Source organism: Echinops telfairi, unplaced genomic scaffold, assembly GCF_000313985.2.
Source record: "Echinops telfairi isolate 266 unplaced genomic scaffold, ASM31398v2 ScPeMD7_6273;HRSCAF=7185, whole genome shotgun sequence".
Lineage (NCBI taxonomy): Eukaryota > Metazoa > Chordata > Mammalia > Afrosoricida > Tenrecidae > Echinops > Echinops telfairi.
The window spans coordinates 4,369,460-4,391,272 of record NW_022110173.1 but is presented as its reverse complement, the minus strand read 5'-3'; the positions used below and the strand labels follow the sequence as shown (position 1 = coordinate 4,391,272).

Below are 21,813 nucleotides of genomic sequence, written 5' to 3'. Positions count from 1 at the left end.
ACCCCTTTAGAAAGGTGTGGATAGAGGGAGACAAATGTGGACTCAGCTTTATAAGAGAGCAGGCATGCTGGCTGGACAGACTGGGGAGGCCGAAAACTAAGCCCTTCGTCAGCCTTCAGGTGTGCAATGGGAGTCACTCCTGTGTTAGCACATTCAGACACGGTAGACCAGGGCAGCATGTACCCAGGACGAAGTTCAGGTTAGGGAAGGAGTAGAAACAGGAACAGCAGGAGGTGGGGTACCTCCCTCTGGCTACACGAACACTGCCATGGAGCTCAAGCAGAAGGTGCATGAACAGTAGAATGTAAAACTGACAGATCTGCTCCATCAGCCTTCCCCCAATTCACAATGAACGTTAAAAAACAAGGGGGAGTGGGGAAGATGAGCAGAAAGCAGGTTTATGAGAATGATGATGGCAACATTATGTACTAATGTGCTGGACACAAATGATGTATGTACGGATTGTGAAGAGTTGTATGAGCCCCTAATATAATGATTTAAAAAACATAAACCAAAAAAAGCGTAAAATCCAGAAACGACATATCTTTTTAAAAAGGTAATGAAATATTCAATGAACTTGTCGAAAATGCTCTTTGGACGGAGGAGCAAGGGGCAGTGTCTACTGCACGAGTGGCCTTGGGGGAAGAGGGAGGGTCAGCACGTGAGGGTTACAGGTATGGTTCAGAAGAGATTTCAAAACCACAAACAAGCCATCAAGAAAAAGTCTGAGAGCAAAATTTCAAACCACCTCAGTAATAAAAATTTAATAGCAGCGAGCAAGTCACAAAACAGTGGTGGTGGGCTATCTTGATGGCATGTCCAAGAGGAATTTGAGTAGGTTGACCAGAACACAGGAGTCTAGATTGAAGATGGAACTTGAGTCAGCTGCACTGTTAAACGATGGCTGGTGGTAAAAAAGTGAAGCCAAGAAACCTGCGAGAGGAGTCGAATGAAAAGACGGCGTCGTATGAATGCTACGCAGGCCGTGCCATGTATCCCGCCGAGGCTCCCACTCCCTCCACAGCTGAGAGGCAGGCCCACGGGGCCAGGGGCTGGCAGGAGCGGAGTGTGCGGTTGCCTTGTCCGTGACCTTTGAAGAGGTCACCGTCGGGCCTTTCCTCTATGAAACTGCTGGGTGGGCTTGAACCACCAGCCTTTCAGTTTGCAGCAGAGTGCCTAATCATAGTGCCACCAGGGCCCTTGGATGGCGGCGGGAAGAGAGGTACACCTTGCTTTTGAAAAATTCGTTTTAATACACGTCACTTGGAGGAAAGCGCAGTACCCGTTTTCAATAACCAAAAGAAATCCAGAGGGCTTTTGCTTTTTCCAAAAACGAATAAATAGGCGAGACTAGTGTTTACTTTACAGCGAGTCAGCAAAGGGGCAACACTAAGTCCCGTCCCGACGACGCTATCCTCAAGTTTTGTGCCAGGTACCAGAGCTCTGAAGTGTGCCAATTTAGGGTTTGGGTTAGCTAGTAGGTGGCTTTGTGGGGGTCTGGGAATGCTGAGGATGCTTCCCTTAGTCACACCAACTATAATTGCTTCATGTCACTCTGGCTTGAACGGCGGCTTGCCTGCTTTGCGTCACTTTGGCTGAGGAAAGGTTTCACCGATGGCAGGGACCCTGTATATCCTACGTAGACAGCAATGACTTACGCAGGGCAGAGCTCCATAGAAGAGTAACTTACGGGGTTTAGTCATGAAGGAGAGAGGAAACGCTGGGCTGAGAAAGCACAGGCGAAAAAAAGATTTGGCAAGAAAAAAATGTTACTGGCAGGAAGGGGGGAGAACAGTTTTGAAAACACTTAAAGTCAGAAGAATATGCCAGGTGGCTTTCCTCTTTAAATAAAGGGCACTTAAAAAATTCCCACTGTCCAGGCCACTTCCCCAAAGTAATATAGTACCTTAGGGGGCGGGGCCCGGGCATTTGATTTTCGTGAAGGTCTGATAGGCCCAAATGCGTGTGGATTTTTCATCAGTGCAAGGCCAGACGTGGCCTCAATCGGGTTTGCGGACTACAGATTGCAACAGCAGCTGTAGGAGTCACAGGGCCTACACAGGGGCTTGCTAAGCAGCAACGAGGGACTTGCATATGGCAGATGCCAAGATGCTGAAACAGGAGTCTTAGGTTTAAGTCCTAAAAGCCACCAGACGATGGAACAGAGAGGTGCTAATGGGAATACACTCTGAGGAAGGCAGGCCAGTGTGACAGGTGACAATTGCCCTGGGATAGGGGTGAGGTGCCAGCAATGAGAAAACATCTCCATTCTGCAGCCTTCTTCCTCGCTCTTTCCCCAGGCTTGAAAGGGGTGATGAATTCAGCCCAGGTTAGTTTCACTGCTAACTGCAAAATCCTAAGTTCAAACCTACCAGCTGCTCCGAGGGAGAAAGAGGAGACTTTCTGCTCGCATGAAGATGTCCCTTGGACAACTCATGCGGGGCGGGGCAGCTCTAGCCTCCCCGTGGCACAGGGTCACTGTGAACTGGAGTTGAAACACGAGTTTCAAAGGCCTAGAAGGGACCCCGGGGTGGTGTAAGGAGTTCATTTGCTTGCCTGCTCTCTGGAGGTTTGAGTTCACCCAGAGGGACCTTGGAAGACCTGGCAGTTTCTTTCAGGAAAACCAGTCACTCTGAGTCCCTTGGAGCACAAATCTACTCTGACGCACGAGGTCACGATGGGTCAGAAGTGACCAGATGATAACGGCCCACTCTAAACACCAGGCCTGTTTACATCGGTTCACTGTAAAACTTCACAGCGTGTCAGGACCATCAGAAATGATCCGAGGGGCCCAGCAGACCTGAGAATTTGTATTTTCCAGGTGAGGCTTAAGCTGCTGGTCTGCAGAGCTGACTCTGAGAAACATCCAGGGGCTTTGCATGCCAACCTCTCCCATCTAGTTCCTTTAGTATGTAAGACACCTCCGAAAGGATGGGAGACAGGTGTCACACCTCCCCCAAGACAAGTTCTGGTTCCTGCAGATCCACCTCTTTGGGGGCGCTACTGGAGAGAATGGCTGATGGTCTGAACGATGGGCATGTTGTTTTTGCTTAGCTGGGTGGACTGGCCACAGCGAGAGTAGAGGAGGTCAAGCTGGACTCAGAAGACAAGGTACTGAATAGCATCAGGCAATATTCATGCCAGTCCCCAAACTCACCCTGGGAAATCCCTGAACTCCCATAGGCAGCCTGTCCAACACACCTTCCTGCCACGATGAATTAAAGGGCAGAAAACACAAACTTAATTGCCGCCAAGCATACTGAGTCACTGTGGTCCTATCAGGGCAGAGATGCTCCCTAGGACTTGAACATGTACAGGATGGGAGCCCCACTCGTTGACCTCTCCCCTCTGCCTCTCTTCCTGGAAGGTGAAGTCTGAGTATTGAAAGGTAGGTGTGTGTGCTCAGGCAGACACACGGTTGCTCATTGCCACCCGCTGGAAGGGAACGCTGCCTGGCCTTGTGCCTCCTCACAATGGCTGCTGGGGTGGAGGCCATGGTTGAAGTCACCTTTGCACCCATCCTCCACTGTGCAAAGCACAAGGTGCTTTGCCGGGGACAGTTCCCTTTTGGGAACACGTGGGACGAAATCTCATCAAGGAGCTACCGCCTGAATTTCTCCTGGACAAGCGAGTGCTTGCACCAGGGTGGCACCAGTGAAAGCATCTCCATTTGCACCCCATCATTTCCTGGAGCCTTGATTTTTGGCAATCCCTCCACAGTGCAGCTTGGACTTCTTCCTTGAATGCCGCTGGTTCTGGATCATGCTAGCTACCTCCCCATGTCCCTGATGGCATCACACCACTCACCCTTAGTGTTAAGCCGACAGTGGGCTTAACCCTTAACACACAAGGAAGACTCCCCGAGCTCCCGATTTCCATCTCGCTGGCTGAGGCGGCCTCCCAGCCTAGGCTGCTCTTTGCCTTCCTGTTGCTGACTCAATTCCCCCAAAGCCGGAACACGGGAACAATCCAAGGAGCTGGCGACGTTCAAGTCTGCCGTGCTGGCTGCCCAGACAGCGGGCTGCAGCGTTCCCACCGAGTTTCAAAGCCAGGATGTCAGGAGGGTGTTGTGCTTTTTCTAAGCCAGAAGGCAAGAGTCTAAAGGGCTACCAGATTGATATGCTGGGTGCGGATGCAGAAGGGGCTGGGGCTTCAGCACACAATCTGGGGATTTTCAAGGCTAACATGGCAGTCCGTTTTGTCTTGAGATTTTTCTTTAAATAAAGTTTCTTAAGGAAATTGAAGCGAGGCTTGGTAACTGAGAAGGATATAAGCCAGACACACACAGCCATTATCTTAAAAAACTAGAGACTAGATTCAGAAAAATGCAACGGCGGGAAAGGGGGCGGCACAGGCAGCTGGACAGGTCCCGTGGCGTTTCTTCCAAAGGTCTCTCTTGCATCACAGCCGCACATCTCACTGGGAAGATGCCCGTCTCCCAAAGGTGCCCGAACGGCTGCTTTTCTCAGTTCTGTTAATAGCCCGCTCAAACAATGCTGAGGCCTGGGTGAAAGAGGTTTTCACAGCTAAAGGGCTTATAAAATCAGGATGCCTTTCTTCCCAGTAGGAGCCCCGGTGGCGTAGTGCCTAAACCTTGGCTGTGACCCTCCTGCTCCTTGGAAACCAGCAGCAGCAGCAGCTCCGAAGGAGAGACCGGGTGATCCACGCCCATCAACAGTCCAGTCTCAGAAACCCACGGGTCGCTGACTCAGCATGGACCCGATGGTTCCTTCTAATGTGGGGTCCCTGGGTAAGAGGTGGTGTCAGCGCTCAGCGGTTCACCCCAAAGGCTGGCGATTTAAGTGCTGCCAGGGTCAGCTGGTGAAAGCCTTGTGGCCATGGGATGGAGACTGTTGGATGGCAACTAGTTACTGTCCTCTCAGCAAAGGGGGCTCATTTCCCCTTTACCCAGGGAGGCAGATTTGGATGACTCCAGAGCAGGCGATTCCCCAGAATTTTGTGACTCATCCGTACTAACAATTTATGGCTTTCTTTATTTTCTCTAAATAGTGCCCCAGTTTGGGGTGTCTGTTTAAACCTGGAGGTTTAGTGGTTATGTGTTGGGCTGCAATCTACAGGGTCCACAGTTCAAAACCATCAGCTCCTCATTGAGAGAGACGGGGCTTTGTACCTGTAAAGAGCTACAGCATCAGAGACTCACGGGGCAGTTCTGCCCTGTCCTCTGTGCTGGTTTGAGTCCACGTCGACTCGCTGCCAGGGAGTTTGGTTTTTGAGGTGTATGTGTGTGTGTGTCTGTTCCACAGAAGGTGTTTGGGGAGGAATTCCCATCTTTGTAGGGGGGGTTCCAGTCAGAAAACTTAAAGTCAACAGTCAGCAGCCTGATGCATGGCCAGCAGTGTGACCAGGGTGGGGGCAGACAAGAGGCATGGGCATGAACACAAGAGGTGGCAGTGGACTGCCCAGCCTGGATGAGTATCTTATCCAACACCATTTACAGTTGCGAGTTTTATTATTGTTTTGATAAGCTGTCCCCACCCCTCCCGCCTCAGGACACTCCCACCCTGAAAGGTTCTCGATGAAGCTGGGTTAGTGGGGCGTTGGCGTCTTGGAAGGGAGCCCGGGCCCTGTGGCTTCATTCATCCCTGTGGCCTGAGAATAAGAGAGACACGTGGACACAGGACAGACACACACAGCATACGCACACACCAGAAGCTTGCTATTTTAAAGAATGTACTTTATACAAAATAACCAGTTCATATGGAAATAAATCTACAGCCCTCCAAGGATCAAAAAGCTTTTTTAAAAGTTCTTAAAAAAAAATATTCAAACACACAATTATATTGAACTAACTATTGAGGTAAATGTCGCTCTCAGTGAAAAACAGGGGATCGATCAGCAGACCACGACAAAATATACACAATATAAAAATAAATAGCATCCCCTTTCCAGTACTGGCCAGGAACGTTCACACGGCAGCTGCAGCAGGAGTGAAGAATCCCTGACACTGTGCCCAGGCTGGTTGGGGCCTGGCCTGCGCTCCCCCACCGAGCTGTGTGGAAGGGAGTGGTGAGGTATCCAAGAGAGGAGAAGGGCTCCCACATAGCACGCGGGATAAGGGCTCAGCAATGTCAAGAATGTACTCAAAGGTCACACCACATCCCCACCTCTCCTCTCGCGTCTGCAAAACCATGCGCAGGACCATCAGGGGTGAGCCGTGATTCCCACAGATGGAGTTACGCCTGTGCCCCAGCGCAGAGGGAGAGAACGGGATCGGGTATGAAGTTCCACCCAAGCCCAGGAGATACCTCCCCTCTAAAGGCCTGCTTAGCAAAGGTACACAGACCACACCGAGTGGCATACCCACAAGCTTGTACCGTGGCTTCATATGGAATATGGGATATAGCAGCGATCATCCAGCGTGCCGAGCCCGCATGGTTCAGACAGCCCAACCCAATGAGCAAGAAAATGGAAACGCAAGACTCACCACATTCTGTCACTGGATGGTGACATGGGCCCAAGAATAAAAAGCTCTTGCACATGTAAGCCGGGTGCCCAAGTATCTTTGCTGAAGCTCTTGTCTAGGGAAAGAGCTGCTGCCACACTGCCTACACAGCTGCACAGTACATGCCCATTGATATACAGAGCCATCATCTGGTACAGGGGTCCGTGAGGAAGCTGCTCGGGAGGTGACCTAACAGACAGACACCCAGGGGGCAGTAATACTAGTGATGTCAAAGCCCTTCACTTCCATGTAAGCAGAGGATCTCTGAAAGCCATGTAAGGTTCCCGACAATTCCCACCCATCCTTGTCTTGAGGCCACAGGACTTAGACTTCTTGTGAAATGTCCAAGTAGGTCTCAGGAGTAGTGTATTATTTATAGGTTTAGCCTGCCATGGGAACAAAACAAAAAACGAAACACGCCGCGGAAAGCTAACAAAACACCAAATAAAAGAGCTACACCAAGTCATGTGGATGGAGTGCCTGTTGCCGACATCTTCAGTGCCGACCACCCTGGGGCTTTGGGTTTGGGACAGTCACTTCCAAGGTCTGAAGGGCTGGGTGGGGGGCAACCTGCACTTGAAACTGCGGTTGGCTGGGCTGGAGGGCACAGAGGGGAGCTCTTAAGGTTTTCAATACACAGATGAGCAGAGACAAGCACAAGAGAGCAGTCAGGGGCTCCTGAACAAAGCCCACTGTTCAGACAGGAGTACCACCAGACGAACTGAGGCACCCCAATAAAGATGAGGCTGGCACAAGAGACACGAGCCGGGAGCTTGCCTCTTCTCCCTTACTCTCCCCACGCGTCTGTCAGAACACATTTCAGCAGCAGAGCCTCTAGCTTCTGAAACAGAAACCGTCCTAGAGCTCTTACTTTTCCCTTCCGTTTGAGCTTTCCTCTCTCTCCCGGGTCTTGGAGAAGGGGGTGGGGGGCTGCGAGAAAGGAGTTTGGAACTCACCAGCAACTCGACTAAAATCAAATAGGTGAGATCGGATTTGCAATGATCCAGAGATCTCAACCGCCCCCTTCTGGGGACCACTGAGAGCCAGCACACTGACAAGCGACAGTGACCTACAGCCTGAAAGCGAACCTTGTAAGAACACCCTTACACAACTACTTCTAATTATAACATATCACAGTCACCATTTCCCGAGTGGGGACGAGGGTGAACACGCTAGCATCTGCTTAGGACACTTGGAAAGAGAAGTGCTAGAGGAGCGAAGAAACGGGTGAGAAGAGAGCTCTCGTGTATGCCTGCAGGCTCACAGCTCCTGCCACCTTAGAGACCAGTGGCAGCCCAGGACACACCAGGCACAGAGGGAGGGAGTCTACCTGTCACGCACCACAAAACTCCCACCCATGGGAAATGGGAGGCGGCCGACCACGAGGGCTTTGCTGTTGCTTTTGTTCACAGTGTGGTAATTTAATAGTCAGTGGATTTCCTATCGCTCTTCCTTCATGCTGTCTCACCTCTCTACACTGAAAGAAGGGTGAGTATGCATGAAGGCAGTCACTGGTTTCTTCCCAAATGGTTCGCCAGCTTCTCTCTGGCCCCCCTGACACCAGATCACGGCAGTGGGGAGACTTTGCAGACAGAAGGGTAAAACAGGATGACATGGCCTTGAAACTCATTCCACTGAAAACATTCAAGACCCAAGTCCTTTTCAGACAACAACAAAATCAGCATGTTCACTCACCGCAACTCAGGGGGCCTCTGTCCTCCCGTGCCCAACACCACCCGAGTCCTGACCCCTATCACCAGGCCACAGGATACTCACTCCTCGATCGGTTTCCCATTGCACAAGGGCGGGCGGTGCCCTGCTTCCACCTAGTGCAACAGGGACACCCTGCACCTGCGACTTTCCTGCCCGTTCAGCACCCAGTTGGAGACGTTCAACACGACAGTTCTTTAATTCACCAAGGACCCTGGCAGGGGAAGGAAGGGCTTTCCTGAGCCCTTCTCCTCGAGCTCAAACGTGGAAGGAACTATGATGGATGAGTATTTCAGGGAAGCTCCCTGACTCTCCAGAGAGCTGGCTTAGAGAGGCACCATTCTCAATGCATGAGCCGTGGTCTCAGGACACATATCCTCAGTTTTCATTGTACAGGGTGGCACTTACTTCGGTGGCATCTCAACAAAAATCAGATACAGAAATGCTAGGCAGTGGGGGTGCAGTGCCATTTACGCCTGAGACTGTTAACAAAGCAATTTAATACTGAAGAAGGATTTTTCCTATCGCAGAGACGACACGTACTTTCCAAGGATGTGTTCTGGACAGCTACCTTAAATCACCATGACTGCTTCTTGTTTTCACTAGGATCCACTTAAAAAGAGTAAAAACTAAATATACTGATGTAGTCCTAAATCCAAAACTGTAAACCTACCGAATATACTTTCCACTATTAAAAAACTGTGCAATATCTTTATTGGTACTAACATATACAAACCTGAGTAGTCACGTCCACAAAATGCGAATCGTGCCAGAAAGCACCGTGTGTGTGTGCGCCGTTTCAGGCCACGGTTCTGGCAGGCCTGCCAGAAGAGGGCAACTCGCCTATCTTCTCCAAAGTGAGCACATTCTCGCAGCCCCAATGCCTGACGCCGGCTGAGAATGGTGAGGGCTGGTGGCGAAATCAGGGCTCCCGGGATCTGAAGGGGCAAATCCAGAACGAGGGCCCCCAGGGTGAGAGAGCAGCCTGCCATGGGGTTCGAAGCTTCGGAGAGCCTCCCAAGAGCACTCTACTTCCAAATGGATAAGCGAAGGGTTTCGGGGCTGGGGTAACTGTACTCCCTAGGGCTGGGTAGAAGGCCTCTGAGCTCTTTAAAGACAGACAGCCACTATGGAAAGACAGTAACCCATCACAGGACAAAACCCTCGGCTCCAGCTCCCAGATTATTCAGTGTGACATGATTGTAAACAGTTAAAGATCACTCCAGTGCTGCGTGCCCACCACAGTTGGGACGCCCGCTTCTTCCACCACCCCCCGCCCACTTTTTGTACAATACATTCACCACCAACAACCACAATTATTTTCAAAGGCAACAGGAAAATTCTGTAAACTGGACCCAGCTCCAAACACATTAATACTACAAGTAGTAAATTCTCTCTCCCTTCCCAAAATATATACCTGAGTTTAGCTGCTCATGAAAGTTAAACAAAAAACATCAATCCATTCTTAAGGATGCCCCCCCCCTTCCCTAAGTGTAAAGTTAGTTTCCCTGAAGGAGAAGCCTCAGGACTTGGAAAGTCACCACTTGTTCCAGGTCCGCTTGCTCTTCTGACTGTCTGCATAAGCTAGGCAGGAGGGCCTGAGCCTGGACGACGGCAGGCCTCGTGGTCATCGTCTAAGGAGTGTGCTTCCAGGGCCCGGGAGAGGCTCCAGCTCTGGGACTGGATGGCGGGGCGAAGGGGGAAGAATAGAGACGGGGAGGATCGTTTCCCCAAATGCTCCACGTTCCAGTCTTCATGTGCAGCTTTCCATCTCCTCCTTGGGGGGCATTTCCTCCTTGGACTAGCTCTGAGTGAAAAATCAATCAGCACATTAGAAACAACATCGAGAACAAAACAACACTTAACAAGCCAAAGAGAGAAAAGGCTCTACACTGTTCCCCAACCCCTGGACCCCTTCCTGCTACTCTTCATAAATCTGATTGTTGTATAAAGTATATGCGACCTGAAACAGGCCATTCTACGCATTAACACACACGCACGCGCGCACGCACCCAACACCTTGGTCGTGAATGAGGGGACGGTTTACTGAGCAGGTTGCCCCGTTTCCTGTGCCACCGTTCATAGACACTTGGTTTCAACTCAACTGCAATGCCCACAATCTACCACCACGGACCTTACTGCTCGCCGTGTTTCCTGTTCCCATGCCTCCGCCCTCAGCGACATTAATTACATTCACGCTGTGGCACAATGATGATCTACCTCTTTTAGAGTGGTGCTCCCAAGAGCAAAAGGAAGTCCCAGTCCCACTGAGCAGTCACCCCCACCCCACCCCACCGCCAGCCTCTGGCAACCACGATGCTACTGCCGGCTCACGGACAGTGCCTGTTTGGAGAGTTCAGGTAAGCACACGCATACAAAACATGCCCTCCGTGTGTGGTTCCATTCAGCTGCCACGCTGTTTCCTAGCTCTATCCCCTCTGGAACGAGTGTGAGCTCCTCAGTCCCTTCATTAGGACTGGATCCCTCTTTGGGTGCATGGACCATAGCGGCAACCTGGTGCCGCAGACGGGCTACTTCCATTACGAGCGGTCGTTACTACTGGGTTCTTGCTTTCACGTCTCTCGGGTGTCTAGACAAGGGTGGGAATGCTGGATCACAGGCCAGTTCTTCACATAACATGCTGCACCATATGACATTACTACTAGCAACAGACAACAAGTCTACTTTCTTTACATTCTTGCCAATACTTGCTATTTCCTTTGTAAAAAAAAGTCGCCAACATAGCAGGTGTGAAGTGGCATCTCAAGTTGGCTCTCAAGTGTACTTCTCTAGTGGAAGATTCAAACCTCAGCCCCCAGCAGGGACCCTCAAACAGGAAATTCCCTGCAAAAGTGTCAACTGTGATCCACAGCAGTGCTATAAGGCCTGTCCCAGTGGGTTTCCGAGGTTGAAAAGTCTTACAAGAACTTTCCCCTCCGGATGGCTGGAGGGTTGAACTCAAATCGCTGAGCTTGTGATCAGAAGCCCCCATGATCAGCACCCCCACCCCCTAAATAGTCTTGCACATTGAAGGATGAAGAAGATGATGATAACAATGAAGTCATGAGCTGAGGGGAGGATTACATGGGACTAAATAAGCTGTGCCCCACACAGAAGCAATACTCAAAGATAGCTACTCTCTCCTAAAATCTAACTGACTAATCTATTTGAAACAGGTAGAAAGAACAAAACAGACAAAGAACTGGATCATAGAAAAAGTGGTCAGTTTGGGGGAAAACCGAGGTTCAAGTCATACCCCCCCCCACCCCCATGGCCAGATTTCCGAGTCAGACTAGGAACGAGGACAACGTGGACCAGCAGGGGGCACAGGGCACCAGCAGCCTTGTCTACCTGGTCACCAGTAGGGCAGCAAGCGCCTTTCACGGTAAGTTCCTGTCTCTGCAAGGCCCGTGCAAAGTCCCCAGGCCAACAACAGTGACAAGGTGATGCACTGATTTCTAGCCCTCCTGGGGAGCGAGGAGAGCTCTGGCTGTCTGTAAGGCTCACCTGATCCAGAGGAAGGGTTTGGGGCTTGTGTGGAGGCAACTCTTCCTGCGCTGTTGCTGGTGTCTTTGGGAACGAGGACTGTGAGTGGACAGGATGCACTTGCATTCTAGAACCACAAGAAAGAGATGGTTAAGAATTATGGAAAGGGCATTCATTACTAAGAACAAAAAGACATTTTGCATGGAAAATTTTAAAAATAAATTATCAAGGGTTCATGAGGGAGGATGGGAGAGGGGGAAAATGAGTTGATACCAAGGGCTCGAGTAGAAAGAAAATGTTTTGAAAATGATGATGGCAACATATGCATGGATTGTGATAAGAGCTGTAAAAGCCCCCCAAAAAATTATTTTATAAAAGGGAAGACATTTTGTTATGAAGAGTTCTAATTATCTAGGGGGTGAGTAATGAGGCACTCTGCTGTTACGTGTGTCAGGTACAATTCAATTAAAAGCGCTGAGACACCGCCTAGGTCAGGGGAGGGAACGTCCGCCCCCAGGGCTGTGTAAAGCCTGAAAAGTCCTCAGTACCAGAGAACAGCCTGTGCCACAACAAGCAGTCCCAGCCTCCACACCAGGGGCGAGTTAATGAAAGGGAGGCCCAACATGGCCCAAGGATGATGTTGCAAACATCCAAATGGCCCCTGGCAGAAAAAAGTTTCCCTACCCTGACCTAGGTAGTGTTTCTGAAAAACGTCCGACGTTAAAATATGAGGACAAAAAAAAAGGTAAATCTAGAACTGGGAAACCCTAACATGAGAAGAGGCTCTGGCACCCAAGCCAAGCCTACTGTAAGAGACGGCTATGAACACAAATCATCAGGTGGTTCTTCTGCAACAAGGTCAGTCCTGGGTGTGCCTTGGATCACACACACGCAGACCAAACTAACACAGAGGGCCATTGCTTTTTGTGTGTGTGTCATGAGCTCATACAACACCACAATCCATACACCCACCAATTGTGTAAAGCACATGTATACATCCGTTGTCCTCATCATTCTCAAAACATTTGCTCTCCACTTAAGCCCCCAGCATCAGGTCCTCATTTTCCCCCTCCCTCCCCACTACCTCCTCCCTCATGAGCCCTTGATTAATTTATAAATTATTATTTTGTCATATCTTGCCCTGTCTGACGTCTCCCTTCACCCACTTTTTGTTGTCCGTCCCCCAGGGAGGAGGTCACATGTAGATCCTTCCCCCTTTCCAACCCACTCTCCCTCTACGCTCCCAGTATCGCCACTCAAACCACTGGTCCTGAAGGGATCATCTGCCCTGGATTCCCTGTGTTTCCAGTTCCTATCTGTACCAGTGTACATCCTCTAGTCTAGCCAGACTTGCAAGGTAGAATTCGGATCATGATAGTTGGGGGCGGGGGTGTGGGGTGTGTGTGTGTGTGTGTGTGTGTAAACGTTTAGGAACTAGAGAAAAGTTGTATTTTTCATCATTGCTACATCGCACCCTGAGTGGCTCTTCTCCTCCCCAGACCCCTCTGCAAGGGGATCTCCAGTGGCCCACTAATGGGCTTTGTTTTGGTCTCCACTCTGCACTTCCATCATTCACTGTGGTAAGATTTTTTGTTCTGATGATGCCTTATACCAGAGGGACATTGTTTTAAAGGCATTTTGGGGACAACTGGAGACAAGTAACTATGGATTCAATATTTAGCATCATTAGTGCAGTTTCCTGGCCAAGCCTGTTTTCGTTTGGAGACTGGGAAAGAGATTGGAGACACAGACGCTAGCTTCACATACGGTCTCCTGTGCCGTTCCCTCCTAGTTTGGAAGAGAACCCTTTAACCACCATCAGGAGCTGCACTTTGACGTTCCTTACGACTCTCAAACAGTGGTCGACAAGCCTCCAAGATCAAAACCAAACTCAACAGCCACTCACGTGACAATTCCTTTCAACGAAGAAGGAAACGAAAACTGTTGGAGATAAAGTCCAGCTGTAAGCCAAATTCACCACCATATTTCCAAGACCATAGGGATCTCTTGGTCTGTGACCACTCAGGTTTATCTCCAGTCTCCAGGCCACCATTTTCTTTCTAGAATCAACACCCTTACTTTTTTAGAAAGTCACACCACGCAAGCTTACCCCGATGGTCTGTACATTTCCTGGAAAGTTCCCCGTCCCCCACTTCTGGTGCCAATCGGATCCATCATCACAGCTTGGAAGTGGCCCATGCCTTCTTCCTGGCAGCGGTAGACGGGGCCCTCCTGAGGGAGGCCGTTCGGCTGGGTGGCCACTGGATGGTGAGGCGGGTGGGCAGCCACAGGGGAAGAATAAGCCCTGGGCTGGAAGGGACCAGCTGGCCGCTGAGGCGTGTAAGGAGGCCCCGTCTGTAGCATGACGCCATGGGGTGGGAAAGTAGCCGAACCAAAGCCCATCCCTGAGCTCAGAGCTGGAGGCGGGCTGCCATACATGTACTCGCTGGCCGAGAGGGAGCTCTGTCGCTTGGTAGCTGCATTATGGTTGTCCAGGTCTAAAAACTCTTTGGGACTCTCTGGCCTCTCCAGAGACCCGTCTAGCTTCTCTTCCTCTGGGGCGGGGTTCTGCCCGTCAGCGGGGACCACCTTAGCAGCCATGGGATCCAGCCGGGTGGGGGAGGTTAAGGCAGCATTGAGAGTCTCACAGCCCTGCAGGCCAGCCATGGCATTCTTATCTGGGAAGACGAGTCTGGGCGGGGGAGGCTGTGTCAAGGGGGGCCCGCTTGGGCTCCCCTGGGGATGGAGTGGTCTCTGCCAGTCGGAAAAGCCCTGTGGGCACTGGTAATAAGGAGTTCGCTGAGGGTGGTAATAGGAAGGCTGGGGTGTGGGCTGGTAAGAATACCGCATCCCCTGGTGGGGGCGGTACCGGGGAAAGAGGCCAGAATGAGGGTTATTAGCTTGGAAGCCCCTGGGGGGGAAAGGCTGAGGGTGCGACACTGGGGACTTGCCGCCCAACACTGAGCCCAGACCCTGCAGGCCCGGACTGAGGTGGTAATGGGTGGCGGAATTCGGATACTCCAGGCCTGGCATGTACAAGGGAGAGAACTGGCCCACAGGGCTTCCCATCAGATTGGGATCGGAGTTGGGAGGCGTGGCGGCTGGGTTCTGTCCGGCACACGCCATGGCTTCTGGCAACACTTTGCCCCTGGAGCAGAGGGGCTTTTCCACACCACCACTCATGCCCTTGCCTTCTGATCCACAAGGGGAAGCTTCGCCCATCAGGCCATTTTCTGCAATAGGCCCCCTCTCTGCCCCGGAGGCCAGGTCTCTCAGACATCCCTGGGCAGCTGGGCTGGGGTAGTGGCTCTCTGCGGGCCAGGTGTTCTTGGCCTGGCTGGCTTTGCAGTTGTCTCCCGATTCTGAGGGGTCGCTTTTGAGCTCCTGGGCCTCAGCTTCCTTCTCTTCGGGGGAGCTCTGCCTGGTGCCGTCGGTCTGTAGAGGTGGTGTTGGGCGAGGTAGTTGTTTGAGGTACACCCCCTCTGAAGCACCAACACTGGCTGGTTTCTCCTCCGGCCCAGGCAAGGGTTCTGCTGCAAGACACGTGGAGAACACAGGACATTGGGTGCGGAAAGGACCATGCTGCCGGGTGAGGCAGAGTCACAACCACCCTCCTCCCAGCCAGAGCTTTGAGTGCCTCTGAAGGGGGCCTATCTCCTCCCTGTCCCTACCACCCAGTCAATTCTGACTCCAGGCCAGCCTGGAGGACAAGCTGGCACTCCCTTCGTGGGTGTCCGGGCGGTGGGTTAGAAAAGATCACGCCCTTGTTGTAAGCAGGCCCATGCAGAACCCTCTCTCCTGTGACATAACTCATGGCTCATGGACTCCAGGGATGTGTGTGTAAAACACTGCCGGAGTCCATGTTGGTCAGGACAGTCGATGACTAGGCCATGTGGCTCTGAAATCCAGGGCACCACTGATACTCAGGTGGTTGGTCCCTAATTTCTCATCCAGAATATAAAATCTGCAGGAAGAGGGCTCTTTCCCACCCCATCCTGTGGAACCGCCCAATAGTTGCTGGAATCATCTATTATCTCTGTGCCTCAGTTTGTCCGGCTGTAAAAACATGAATAATTATCATCGCCACTGGCAAGGTTGTGCCGTGGAGGACATGACTACGAGAGAGTTTCAAATGAAGTTTGTGTAAAAATGGAATTAAAGGTAAGGGAGACGCTCTCTTCCTGGCTGCAGACTGGTGCGCGCTCCTTCTGCGCGCTCCCGCTGTTAACAAGATGTCTTCAGGAACTGCAAAAACTGGGCACCCTGCCCCCAACATCAAAGCTATAGCTGTTATGCCTGATGGTCAGTTCAAAGATATCAGCCTGACTGACTACAAAGGAAAATACATGGTGTTCTTTGTTTACCCTCTTGACTTCACCTTCGTGTGCCCTACGGAGATCATTGCTTTCAGTGACAGGGCAGAAGAATTTAAGAAACTCAACTGCCAAGTGACTGGTGCTTCTGTGGATTCTCACTTCTGCCATCTGGCTTGGATCAGCACACCCAAGAAAGAAGGAGGCTTAGGGCCTATGAACATTCCTTTGGTATCAGACCCCAAGTGCACCATTGCTCAGGACTATGGGGTCTTAAAGGTAGATGAAGGCATCTCGTTTAGGAGCCTCTTCATCACTGATGATAAAGGAATCCTTAGGCAGATCACTGTAAATGACCTCCCTGTTGGCCGCTCTGTGGATGAGACTCTAAGACTGGTTGAGGCCTTCTAGTTCACAGATAAACATGGAGAAGTGTCCAGCTGGTTGGAAGCCTGGCAGTGATACTATCAAGCCTGATGTCCAGAAGAGCAGAGAGTATTCCGCCAAGCAGAAGTGAGCACTGGACCATTTCAGTGCTAGGCTGCAATGAGTAGCCTTGAGAAAAACAAACGAAACCTCTCTTGTATTCTTCTTCGTGTTTCAAACATAAGGCCTTAACTCTACTGAGAACATGTTATTTGATAATATGATACACTTTTATTGTAAGGGCTGTCTTTCTACACTGCAGAGAAAATGACCCTGAGCTGTTTTGGGCAGGGCAGCTGATATGTATCATGTAATAGCAGCGGGTATAAGCCCATTGATCTTTTGTAGTTGTATTAAACTTGAACTAGGAAAGAAAAAAAAAGGTAAGGGAAAATTTCCACCAACACCTGGAAGCCCTTCGTGCATGCTAACTCTGAAAATGGGTGCCTGGCTGAGTTTGTAGCACATCCATGTGGACAGTGACAAGAATCATCACTAGGAAACCCTCTGGATCTCTGGACTGCAAGCGGTACGCCGGGTGGTCCCACCTGGAGGAGGAGCAGCTCAGGAAGTTTCCTAGGGCTGGACATCTATGTGGCAAGATTACTCATGCACGAAGAGCCCCACAGAGTCAAAAGTCAGATACAAGCGACAATTTTAATTACCTCGGTCCTTGTCGGGCTCTTTTGCATCACTGCTGTTCTGTGTCCTCCCAGGGGTCCCCAAGGCAGGCTTGGAGGCTGACACACTGCCAGAAATGGAGGGAACTAGCTGCGGGAAGGCGCCCGGCAAGTGGGGCGGCGTGAGCTGGTGGGGCTGGTAAGGCACACCCGGGGGGCAGACCCGGGAGGACAGCTGCTGCATGGCGATCATCTCGGGGCTGTCCATCATGGAGTCCCCTCCCGGGGCTCCCCGCAGAGCCGGTGACGCTGTTCCGTACAGAGACCCGTGCGCAGCAGCCGGGGCCTGCAGCTGATGTCCAGGTTTGCAGGGTGACCGCATGTACCCCGACGGAGGACCTCCATGAGGCAAGAAGCTTGACTGTTCGTTCCACTGGTTTGGAGGGAGAGGTGGCCTCATGACTCTGGGGTCCACCATGTGACTGAGAGTGCGTGGCTGGTGAGGCGCTCCCGGCCCCAGCGGGGGCTTCTCATCGGGCTGTAAGGGTCCTGGGTTGGCGGCACCATGGTTCCCATTCCAGACAGCTGAGTGAACTCGGTTCAGGTACTTGTATGGTCGGTACATGTGGCTGGGGGGCATTTCTGGGCTTTCCGGAAAGTCTGGGGGTCGGGATGGTGTCCCTCCATGCCTGGGAGGCATAAATCCAGGCTGGAACTGAGCTGAGGAATACAAGGCTCCCTCCTGCCTGGGGCCGCTCATCTGCCCGAGCTGCAAGGATCCAGGATGGGACCCCATGTTAGAAAGGTGCGTCAGCCCCCCACACACTTGCTTCTCGTCAGGGGTTCCTAGCGCAGGGGTTCGGTGGTTGTTCATTCCAACGGGGGGCTGTGAGAGGAGGGGAAGAGAGATCAGAGTTCACCAGACTCAGCAGATGACTGAGCGGACCCTGGGGGAGGAAAGAAAGGGACAGGAACTCGGGGACCCTCTGCAGCGGCTGTGGGAGTAGGCGGCTTACCTGCATGGACAAGGGCTGGCGCTGCTGCACATGCTCCCCAGGATGTGGTTCTGGGACTCTGGAGGAGGCATACAAGTTGGCAGGATCTGATCCCTGCAGAGGGCCAAATGTTCCTGGTACTGCTGGTCTCTGGGGGAAAGCAAGGGAAAAAACATAAGCGATAGATTGAGGCCTGAGAATTGCTGGAAGACAGTCACAGACCACTGACGACTTGCCACCAAGGAAGCGAATGCAGCTACCACGTGCGCTCCTTTAGACCACGCAATTCTCTCCCCAGGAGAGACAAGGGGGAGAAAGATGGGCTTTCTACTCCGTACAGAGTGACGGTGTTGGAAACCCACGGGTAGTTCTACCCCGCTCTAGGGGGCCGCTGCGAGTTGGCAGGGACTCAATGGCAGTGAGTCAGAGGAAGGAGAAGCAAGAGCAAACCAATGCTTCTAACCTCTTCCTTAGTACTGTCCCTGAAGGGGCCTTCCCAGAGCGACAATGAGGTGCCGGCTACAGCCTACGACTGCTAACAGAAAGGTGAGCAGCTTGAGCATGCCAGCCGCTCTGGGAGAAAGATACAGAAGCTCAACCTGCTGCTACGAGGCAGAAACAGCTTGATGGCAACAGGGCTTTTGTCAGAAGTCTTTTGGTTCACGTTTCCCTGAAATCGCTGGGCCCCCACCAGATCTTAATACGGCAGCCCTGCTTGGGTCAGTTCCTGTATCTAAGCTCCCTGCCGAAGACCAGGGTGGTGGCTCACCCCACCAAGAGCCCATCTTTGTCCATGTAGAGAAGGCACGGATCAAAGGTTTGAGAGACAGGTGGACTTAGAATGAAGGAAGAATTTTTTTAGAGGGGGTGGGGGCAAGATGGAGTGAAGAGAAAACTCCCACATACAAATTATTTGGGGGAAATTAGTTAAGAAGCTTTTACTTCCCTGTGAAACCACCAACTCTCAGGGAACTCAGGCCACTCCTTACCATCTGGTTTAAAAGCGGCGCCTGGGTGGGCATCCCGCCATACTGCAGGGAACGAGAGAAGCCTTGGCCATTGGAAGCCCTCAGCTCCCCAGGGGGCCGCGTGGAGCTGCTGCTCTGATCATCCCCAGAGGAGGCAGCTCGGCGGCGGGTCGGGGGCAGGGACTTCCCTCCGTTTTCCACGGGCTGCTGTTTCCCACCAGGCCAGTCCGATTCTCTGGAGCGGGTCCACACATGGCTGCCGCCAGCACTTCTACCCGCGCGACTTCGCCTCTTCTCCCGCTTCTCATCCTCTCGGATCCAAAATTCCTCATCCGTGTCCCCATCTTCGCCAGGAAAATGCTTCATCATGGCCCGATGGAAACACCTCTCTAAATTGTCCGACATCTTGGTGTACTCTGTGGTCACGGGAAGACACAAAAATTGGTCCCCAGGCAGCATCTTCACAGACAAGTCTCTTTATCAGTCACTGGGATAAACCTCCAACTTGGATCCATGTTTTATTGTAGGGATGGGTATAAAGCATGCTTTCTGTCCTCGAGAAGCTCAGGGCAGTGACTCTCGGATTATCCCAAAGCAGTCAGAAACCACCAGCCTTCTACCAAAGGGATGGATCTCTTTCTGCCCAATTCTTTGGATATTCCCTTAAAGAAGATTTCTCATGAAAAGTCCCTATAATTAAGTTAAAGGCAGAATTCAATATAGAGGGGGAAATCCCAAGATTTAAATCCCAGAAATTCTATTAACTGGATCTACTGGTTTTCAAACGAAGGCATTTTGAATGAACAATTCTAAGAGCCCCAGAACTGTAAACTAGAGGGAAATGGTAAATTACTGTGTCTGAAATACACTGTTTCCAGGGGCGGGGCAGGTCATGACGGGAGAAAGTCCCAGGAACACAGGAGGGCGCCACAAGATGTCTTAAGTGTAGTGGATTGCAAAACGGAGACAAGTTTCTGAACCAGGGGAGCCATAATTATTTTACGAGGGTTGACTTCTCAATAGGACAGCGCCAGCCTTCATTAGGTCTCTCTAGTCTGAGTCACAGAGATACGAGACCACCTAGTCCCAGACTGGCCTCCAGGATGAGAAATAGCCAGCCCAGGGAGCCACCATTGCCTATCTCCCAGTGTGGGATCTGAGAGAATTCCTGGCATATACAGCCCAAGTGCTGAGAATGGGCAATCTCACAGCTCTTAACCGGGGTGCTTGACATTAGGATATGTATTTCTAAAAGAGGTCTTTTGTTTGTGACTACAATGGCAAGGCTAAGACAACTCTAGAGCAAACGGCCTCCTCACTTACCACTACTTTCCCCATTATATTTCCGACAATTCCTGAACATAGTCTTCATGTCATTTACAAACTCCTCCTTGGTACAGTATAAACCTCCATTCAGTTTCTTCTCCATACTTGATATGTCCATGGGGACCTAGATGATGACACATAAATGTTTACTTACAACTAAAAGAAAAAAACAAAAACAAAAAACCTAAAAGAAAGAAAACAAAGTAAAATATCTCTTGGCCCTCATAAAGTTAAAGGAAACTTGTCTAAGAGCTTGCAGTATATCCAGCAGCCTCAATTTCAAAGAACCTTAGTTAAACTAAGCAAGAAGACATAAGAAAAGCTGAGGAAAATATATAGGGTGTAATAGGCATAATAAAAAAAAGGGCAGCCTCTACCTTAATAATCTGGTAATAGTTAGGGGCGTACGATTCGTCCACGGGTTCCAAAAAAGGCCAGGAATCCTTGTGAGCCTTTACCACATCTAGAACTGAAAGGCGAAGAGGGGAGCTAACTTCACACATCCACTCAGGAAGGCTAGTACCAGAAACACGATGGCTGAGAACAGGACGTAAAACTGACCTTTATACATGGCAGTGAAATCATCGTCCAGCTCAAAGCTGTAAATCACAAAGTAAGAAATTAACAGTGTCTCTGATCACATCTTTTCGTCACACGAAAGTTCATTCAATCACACATGACTGACTTATCCAGCATTTGAAATATTTAAAAAACAACAAAAAAAGAAGTATTTCCAATAGTTTACTGAGATGCTGGTAATGCTCCCTAAAATTAGATAGACTGGAACTGCACACCTTAACAAAAAAGGAGGCATTTTTTTCCCGCATTTACTAAATAATGGGGCTCATCCCTCTCAGAAGAAATAGTTTAAAAGTAAATAAAGTAATAAAACAACAGAGCTGGCTCTACACGATCCAAAATTAAGCTTAGTCTATGATTCTATAATGTAAGGTATTTAACAACATACTGTTTCTGAGGCTTTGTTTTAGTCTAGTGAGTATTTTTGTGGTGTGAAACATCAATCACACACACAAACACACACACACAAAATCTTTTATTGGTGGTTCGTACAACTCTTATCACAATCCACCCATCCACCCAATGTGTCAAGCACATTTGTTGACATCATCATTGTCAAAACATTTGCTTTCTACTTGAGCCCTTGATACCAGGTCCTCATTTCCCCCTCTTCTGTCCCCGTTCCCCCCTCTCTCATGAACCCTTGATAAATTTATGTTATTGTCATTTTTTACACTGTCCAACATCCCCCTTCACCCACTTTTCTGTTGTCCATCCCCCAGGGAGGAGGTTATATTAGATCCTTGTAATCGGTTCCCCCTTTCTATCCCACCTTCCTTTCACACTCCCAGTATCACCACTGGGATGAGTCCTGAAGGAATCATCCATCCTGGATTCCCTGTGTTTCCAGTTCCTATCTGTACCAGTGTACATCCTCTGGTCTAGCCAGATTTGTAAGGTAGAATTGGGATCATGATAGTGGGAGGA

At 50.7% G+C, this 21,813-nt stretch overlaps 2 protein-coding genes across 2 annotated transcripts in view; one reads left to right on the top strand and one right to left on the bottom strand.

Annotated features, from left to right (window-relative positions):
* Window positions 1–5,678: 5,678 nt before the first annotated feature.
* Window positions 5,679–21,813, bottom strand: part of LOC101659855 (cat eye syndrome critical region protein 2) — a 53,519-nt gene continuing 37,384 nt past the window's right edge. The window contains exons 7-14 of the mRNA XM_045295899.1: window positions 20,685–20,868; window positions 20,305–20,431; window positions 19,003–19,397; window positions 18,035–18,163; window positions 17,064–17,904; window positions 13,770–15,192; window positions 11,681–11,786; window positions 5,679–9,980 (exon numbers count right to left, since the gene is read on the bottom strand). Coding sequence (XP_045151834.1) covers window positions 9,975–9,980; window positions 11,681–11,786; window positions 13,770–15,192; window positions 17,064–17,904; window positions 18,035–18,163; window positions 19,003–19,397; window positions 20,305–20,431; window positions 20,685–20,868 — 3,211 coding nt within the window. The 3' untranslated portion in view covers window positions 5,679–9,974. The remainder of the gene's footprint in view (window positions 9,981–11,680; window positions 11,787–13,769; window positions 15,193–17,063; window positions 17,905–18,034; window positions 18,164–19,002; window positions 19,398–20,304; window positions 20,432–20,684; window positions 20,869–21,813) is intronic.
* On the top strand, window positions 15,892–16,383 carry LOC101656304 (peroxiredoxin-1-like). Its single transcript, XM_045295911.1, has one exon. It carries the CDS (start codon window positions 15,892–15,894, stop codon window positions 16,381–16,383), a length of 492 nt encoding a protein of 163 aa, XP_045151846.1.